The sequence below is a fragment of the Populus alba genome, chromosome 1 (assembly GCF_005239225.2).
Source record: "Populus alba chromosome 1, ASM523922v2, whole genome shotgun sequence".
Taxonomy (NCBI): domain Eukaryota; kingdom Viridiplantae; phylum Streptophyta; class Magnoliopsida; order Malpighiales; family Salicaceae; genus Populus; species Populus alba.
In genome coordinates this window covers 35,236,129-35,243,986 of record NC_133284.1, presented here as the reverse complement: position 1 = coordinate 35,243,986, position 7,858 = coordinate 35,236,129, and the positions used below count along the sequence as shown (strand labels likewise).

Below are 7,858 nucleotides of genomic sequence, written 5' to 3'. Positions count from 1 at the left end.
ATGCATTATTTGAAAGGCTCACACATACACAATTTATATCACTTACCCAACAATTTGTATAAATGTCCTTGGGAGACTCAAAGCAATACAGCAGATAGAGAAAGTTTTGTGAAGGTTTTTACTTTTTTACTTCTGATCCAACTCGAATGCTTTCATTATTGATTGAACCTTTTTGGTCTTTGCTGTCGAGGTGACATTGCTCGGAGCTCTGCTAGCCACAGTTGAGGATAAATTATGTCGTGATTGATGGGAAAGATGTCAGAAACTTCTTGCTATCTGGCAAGCCTGCTGAAAAGTTCTTCAAGGCCTCAGCACGTTCTACGACAAGAAGTTCACGTATCCTTGTGTTGTCCCACCACATGCCTGAGGTCCTAAACAAAACCAAAATTTTTCAGCTGTCCTAAACAACCCTAGATCCTATCTTCTAGGTTTTGAGTTTCCATTTCAATGAAGTTAGCGACTCCATCAACCCGTTTTCTTTCTTTCTCTTGCGTGATCGTCGAGTCGTTGTACCAAATCTTTACTTTAGATTTCAGTCCTTGTAGTACGCTATCGTTTGGATTGGGACACGCAAACCTAAATAAAAGATGCACTGATAAATCTTAGAATTTTTTTGAAAAATAAGAGTGTGGTAAAAACTTTGAGCTAATGGTGTAGTATTTAAACACAACATTTCTGAATATAGTTTTTGTATATATTGTTTAGTCATGTTTTAGTGTGTGTGTGTGTGTATCTTTTTCAAATTAATTAATCTAAATAAAAGCTAATTTAAAGTTTTATAGAAATTCAATAATTGAAAAATAAGATTTAAAATCCAATGGTTAAGAAAGATAAGATGATATAACGGGAGAAAAAACTAGCAGAAGAAAAGAAAAGAAGTCGACTCTAGCCAGTTTTGATTCTGGCTTCAAAATAAGAGAAACAGCTAGAGACACAATAATGCAAATGCGCAAACAAAAGATGAGAGATGGTAGTCTGAAATACAGATGAAATATGAGAAGGCATGCCTTGAAATACCATTTAGTTCATTTTCCATGTTCGATAGCAGAGCTGTAATATAGCAGAACGAAGGGCCAGAACAAGCTCAAGCACCACAATGGGACTACACTACGGTTCTGAACATGGGATTTGATGATAACATAGACAACAAAGAAACAAGCTTAACTTGCTAGGATTAACTACAGCCAACGAGAAAGCCTTAGTAGCTCAGATAAAATACTGGTTGTTTGTGATTGGAGCACGATCCAAGAATCTTAAGTTGATTTGGTGTAGAGGCGGATTCCAAAGGCCACACCCAATATAGCAAGAGGAACTAGGAACTGAAGGATCTTGATAATGAACTCGGAGGTCTTATCTTGATTGTAGTGAGGCTGCTGTGGAGTCTTGTACTTTGTTGTCTTGGGGACAGTCGAGGCATCAATATCTCCAATGCAGTATTCGGCCATCATTTCTCTGGCACTATCACTATGACCCACATCTTCAAAATCATCAGTTGCGTCCTGGCCTGCAAAACGAAGATGTGCAATATGAGTCCTCACTAGCAGTACATTATGAGCTAAAAACTTGAGAAAAAGCTTCGAATGGCCATAGTTTGGGCTCTACCTGTAGAAGACAACAAAACCTCATCACCACCGGGGTGATCTTCCATGAACTTTGTAACATCATAAACCTGTTCCAACCAACAAAGATGGCTCAGAGAGAGAGCATAGCAGTTTTAAAACTAAGGGCCTATAAAAATGCTTTTTTTTTTTTAAAGATGAATCATTTGAACAGAAAAAATTAGATTCGTGTAGTCTAAGAAAGGTCTACCATTTGCTATTCCTATCATATTTTGGACAGGGAACAATATGTTTCATACAGCATAGGGATGAACTGGGAAGAAATATGAGCAACACACTAACAATCACACCCACCACCCCCTCTTGCTCATTTCACATTGATTCAGAAGTATTAAAATTCATACAAAGATTCAACTTTTGGTACATGTAGCTTGCAATTGTAGAGAAAAAAAATTGAGAAACAAATTGATGTTGAAAGTCTTCACAAGCAAGACAGTCCAAAACCATGCAGGACATGGTCATTTTGGTTTTTTTATTTTGATAGTTTCACTAGTATGTCCCCTATATTGCGTCCTAGATTGCCAAGCATGGGCGATGCATCTAATAACTCTCTAGAGGAACAATAGTTGCTGGAATTTCAGAAATAATCCACTTCCTATTTACTTGCATGCCGAGAAATGCAAAAGCATGAAAGCAAAAACCCACGATAATTATCTACCACACACAACAAATATGCATCGGAAAATCATAAGAACAATACATGTAGCAAGCTGAAGCATTTCATGAAAATTTTACACGACGGCGGTGTAAATGGAATTGCATTCTCTTTAGCACCATAAAAATTGTTGAGTTCTGGTAGCTAATATAGAATCCCTGCCAAACTGAATGACTAATGTCGTGATACAGCACAAACTTCCCAGCCTAACCACATGATCTGTTAGAATAAAGTAGCTACTTGCAGTCTGCCATTCTAGCCAAACCATCAAATAATCACATGATATGCAAAATTTCATAATTCTTGATATTAATTAGCCACCTTGGTGATGCACTATCTAACCTCAAAGCAATCAATAAACAGCAATGACGATCATCAAATACAGGCACAGGATACCATATAAAATAGCAAAGAAACCCTGCTTATCAAGTAGAACAAAAGAAGAGAGAGAAGTATACGAGGTCTAAACATTTCCACTCAACGACTCTTAAGATAGCAAATTAAAATATCTAAACATCACGGGAAACATAACTTAATCTCATTGAAATCTCAACCGAAAACCAAGATCAAATCAATAAACTGCTCGACCAGAAGTCAACCACATCCAAAGATCTCAAATTTCCTCGCATGGGTCCGGGAGATCAAACCATAAAATCAACAAAAGAGCAAGAAATAACTAATCTTTGAAGAAAACTCAATGAAAGATCTCACCTTGCCATTGATAATTAGCCAACAGTCCTTGGATTTGTTGTGCACAGTCACATCTTCAAAGGTAAAAACTTTGGCATCACCACCCATCTCCTTGTTTCTCAACTTTCTCTTGATGGAAAACCACAAGGTTTAAGAAGCACAAGCCAGCCACGGGATTTGTCTGCTTTGTTAACAGGAAAAGAGAGATAGACAGCGATTTCAACTCTGGAGCGTTAAATGTAAGAAGATCATATAAAAAAAACCATTATATAGTTAAAATAATATTATTATTTTTTATCTTTTCATTTAGCTTCTTTTTTTCTTAGAGCCCGTAGAGTAGCTCTAAGACTGCGTTAATAGCATGAAAAAAAGAGGAGAAATACGTGGGCCAAGAAACTAATGAGAGTGTGAAATGTGAATCCCCCCACCCACCAACAACCCACCCACCAAAGAGGAATGTAATTAAATAAACGGAGTGGATTAATGAGGGCGGTAAGGTCATTAAAACTGTTTAATAACAATTATTTAAAAAAAAAATTGATTGAAAATATAATAAAATAATATTTTTTATTTTTAATATCAGTATATTAAAATATTTAAAAATACTAAAAAAATTAATTTAAAATAAAATAAAAATATAAAATTTTAATTTTTTAAAATATAAAATAAACAGGCTTTGACTAATATTGTGAAACTTGATTAATTCAGTATGTTGATTAGAATTTGACCGATCCAAAATCTCAATTGATTTAAATTAAAAAATAAAAATATATATAATTAATTGAGTTAAAATGTAATTTTTAATCTATTAATTTTTTTTATAAATCATATTAACCGAATATTATTTCAATTTCGGTCGAGTTTTATGGTAAAAACCAAGGTTGTTAATTTCGTTCCGTTCCGCCTGGAATGGCCGCAACATTCTGTACTAATTCAAAAAACAGAACAAATTTCATCTCATTTTAAATCTTGGTCCGTTCCGGATTTTTTGGCTAAATTTCGCCCGAAACATTCCGGTTTCATTCCACATGTTCCGTTCCGCTCTTGAAAAGCTATTGAATCAAATTGAACCTTGCTCAATTTCATTAATTAAACCACTTGATTATAAAAAAAAAAAAAAAATCTTTTTCATTACTATTTTCAATAGCAATGATATTAATAATAATATTAAAAATTATTATTACTATTTTCATTAACAATAATATTAATTTTTTAAAATTAGATTTATCACTAATATATATGGTTTATATTTATGTTATTTTTTTTCATGTTTATATTTTATAGGAATTTGAGCAAAACAAGGGATGTTTTAGATTTCATTAGCTACTTGATAACATTGACCTAACTTTATATTTAAAATATTTTTTGTTAAAATATTTTATTTTCATAATATTTTGATATTTTGTTTAAGTTGAATTACTTTAGATTAAAAATCTATTTAATCTTGACTATTTAAAAATATTTTAAATTTTGAAATTATATTTGTTTGGTATTGTATAATTTATAATTAATTTATCTTGAATTTGAATTATATATATATATATATATATATGAACAGTATAATTCTAAAACTGCACACCAAAATATTTTAAAACTGAAATATTTTATTCTAATTAAAAAAAAATAAAATAGCTATTGAAATGGAATTGACAACTTGATAGAAACTGGTGAAGAGTGTGTATCACACCTGACACCACCCACCGAAGAGGAAGTGAATAAATGGAGTAGATTGATGAGGGCAGTGAGGTCATTGAATGAATTGTATTTTGGGTAGGAGGAGGCTGCATGAAACGGTGGATTTTCCAAGGCTTATTTAAAGAACAACTATTTTGTTTGTTTGGTAGTTGTTATTAAAGGTGATTATTTTTTGTTTTATTTGATTTTTATTAAAAAAAATTAAAATAAGATTATTTTATTAAAAAAATTGAAATTGGTTCAAACCAATAAATTTTGGTTCATTTTAGAAATAAACTAGCTTAAATTAATTTCACCTAATTTTTCCTGGTTTGGCTTGTTTTTTTTTTTATTTGGCTTGAGTTTTTTCTAGTTTTTTTGGATTTGGACATGATATATCTTTGGATTTCCACGGGCTTATTTAAAGACCAACTATTTTGTTTGTTTGGTAGTTGTTGTCATGGAGATTATTTTTTATTTGATTTGGTTTTTATTAAAAAAATAATCAAAATTGATTTTTTTGTTTTTAGTTTTTACCAAAAAAAAAGTAATTAAAACAGAATTTTTTTTATAAAAAAACTGGAATCGGTTCAAACCAATCAGTTTTGGTTCAATTATTTTAAGAAAAAACTAGCTCAAATTAATTTTGCCTAGTTTTTCTTGATTTAGTTCAATTTTTTTTGAATTTCACTCGAGTGTTTTTCTGGTTTTTTTTTTGGATGAACCATGAAGGTCGAATCTTGACATGATATATCTTTGGTCTCACAAACCATTGGTGGAACAAATACTCCACTGACAGTTTTTTTTATACTGAGCTGTATTGCTATAGACATAGTACTAAATACTGAGCTGTAATGTTGATTTATTTGATCAATTCAAAAGGAGAGACGCCGGATGAATCCAAAGACTGCTTTTATTTGGACTTCGAACAAGATTGCGATCCGATTGATTTTCAGGCTGGCAAGCAACGCATTCAGACAAGAACTAAAAGAAGTAATGCGTTGCGATTTATATAATTATTAATTTTAAAAATTATATAATTAATTGAAATACATATAAATTAATTCAAATATTTATATTAAAAAAAAACTAAAAGAAGTAACTTTGTATCGCACTGGAAAATTTAGAATTTAAAACGAAACTTTTTACTTGATTTAAAAATAGAAGTCAGAATTCTATTCCCAAAGCAGCCATAACTTCTTCTTTTTTCCTAATATAAATTTTATTTTATTGATAAAAGTCAAATTAATAGATATGGTTTCTATACTGTGAAACCGTTTTTATTACAAGGTTGATTGATATTGTTTTGTTGTGATTACTGTAATGTGCTGTGGTATGTTGTTCATTGTTGTGCTCTGTAAGATAAAAATAGTGTTTAGTAATAGCTATTGTATTGTACAAGGTTGATTTGATAGATTAATAAATGTTTTAATAAATTAATGTTAAAAATAATTTTTTTAAAATAAAAAAATATTATTTGAATAAAAAATAGTTTGCTACCATGCTGCTCAAGCAGGCTTTAAAAAGCTACAACAAACTAAGATGGAAATTAGCAAAATGTTCATGGCGCACGTTGTCGTTTTCTTGGAGATCTGCTGCACCTGCAACGGTATTAAATGTTGAGGACTCGGATCGATAATGTATCGATAGTTGTTCATTAAAGACTAAATATATTAATATAATATTTAATGTGGTTCGGTAAATTACCTATATTTATGAAAAAGTTAATATTATTAAAAATAAAATAAAAAATACAAAACAAATATATAAAAAAAGAGGATCACGCTCTACTCTACTCTCAGCTCTCATTGCTATACTTGCAGTTGCTGCAATGACAGCAAAGATGCTGCCATTGCTTCTCTTCTCTTTTTCTCTCTTATTCTCTTCACATACTCTCTACACTTTCTCTTATTTTGCTCTCAAATAATGCCTTTATTTATAGGCATTTCATGGCAGACAATAGGCCATTAATTATGACACAAATGACGGCAACATATGGGTTGCATTATTTTTATCAATGATGGGTGTAATTATTATTGTAGTTTTTTTGATAATAATAACCCTATTTTTTAGAATAGGTTGCATAATTTATTGTTTATTAATGGCAAATCCCAACATTAAAGTCATTAATATACATCGATGGTATGTGGAGTATATCAATGAAGTATATGAGTGAAGAAGAGTCTGAAAATGCCGCTTGCAAAAAAAAAAAAAAAAGAGGGAAAAAAGCGAGCTTGATGTAAAGTATGAATAAAAAACATGCAAACAAAAAATAGTGATCTGAACGGTAAAGAGTTCGAATTGGTTCTTTCCAATGTCAACAATCTAAATTAGTGACTCGATTCTTATATAGTTTCAGCTGGTTGTTTGCAATCCCAACAATCTAAAATATTCACTTGAACCTTGTAGGGTTTCGAGGGGTTCTTTCCAATCCCAACAACGTAGACAGTTTACAGGCCCAGAAAATAGAGCCTGGCGATGTTAGGCTGAGCATATGGCAGATAATCAATCAAACAGTAAAGTCGAAAGTGTTGTAAATTTGCTGTTAGATATTATAACTTGAATATTATTTCATCAATCAACCGTAAACTAGACTAGTTTTTTGTTGAATGTTTCACTGCCCCATCTAAGCTTAGCAATTGTGAAGTGAATTTTCCACTGTTGTGCTGTAAAAGCTATTGACTTTGTAAGATTTACGTTGTTGGGCTAAGCACTGAATGTGTTGATTGCAGAGTAGCATTGCAGTGAAGCTGGGAAGAGGGTTGTTTGGGAATGAGGCAAGTAAACAGTGGTGGTGAAGGTGTATAAAAACTTCAGAAGCCGTGCGCATGGAGGTGGAAAGTCTCAGGGAGAAGGAGCTGTAGAGACAGCTTAGAATCAATAAAATAGGAGGCCAGTTTGACTCGATTAGGAAACCGAGGAAGGAGTCGGTGACACAGCAGTTGCAGGAGTGTTTATTCTTGCTTCTTTGAGAACCAAGGAAAAATATGGAATCAATAGCGGGTTATTTGTTAGCTAAGTGAGTGGGCAAGCTCTCATGGCAGCATTTTAAGGAATTGATACAGAGGTAAAAAAAGAGTAAACATAAGTTAAAAGTAGCAGGAAACTGTTGGATTATCAAAGTCACATGTGAAAAATGGTTATGAAGAAATATATCAAAGGCAGCATGCTTAATGGATACAAGTTGGTCATGTGAATATAGTTCAAACAAAAAAAAACA

At 32.0% G+C, this 7,858-nt stretch overlaps 1 protein-coding gene across 1 annotated transcript; it reads right to left on the bottom strand.

Moving 5' to 3' along the window:
* Positions 1-992: 992 nt before the first annotated feature.
* On the bottom strand, positions 993-3,293 carry LOC118055255 (cytochrome b5). Its single transcript, XM_035067095.2, has 3 exons — positions 2,986-3,293; positions 1,603-1,669; positions 993-1,504 (listed from the first exon to the last, which is right to left on the bottom strand). Exons 1-3 carry the CDS (start codon positions 3,070-3,072, stop codon positions 1,254-1,256), a joined length of 405 nt encoding a protein of 134 aa, XP_034922986.1. The 5' UTR covers positions 3,073-3,293; the 3' UTR covers positions 993-1,253.
* Between the last annotated feature and the right edge of the window lie 4,565 nt (positions 3,294-7,858).

Excerpts from the sequence above, each read along its gene's own strand:
- LOC118055255 (XM_035067095.2), bottom strand. The coding sequence starts at position 3,072 with ATGGGTGGTGATGCCAAAGTTTTTACCTTTGAAGATGTGACTGTGCAC. Across the intron at positions 1,670-2,985 it reads GGCTAATTATCAATGGCAAG|GTTTATGATGTTACAAAGTT; the intron begins GTGAGATCTTTC and ends TGGTTGGAACAG. Across the intron at positions 1,505-1,602 it reads GGTTTTGTTGTCTTCTACAG|GCCAGGACGCAACTGATGAT; the intron begins GTAGAGCCCAAA and ends TTCGTTTTGCAG.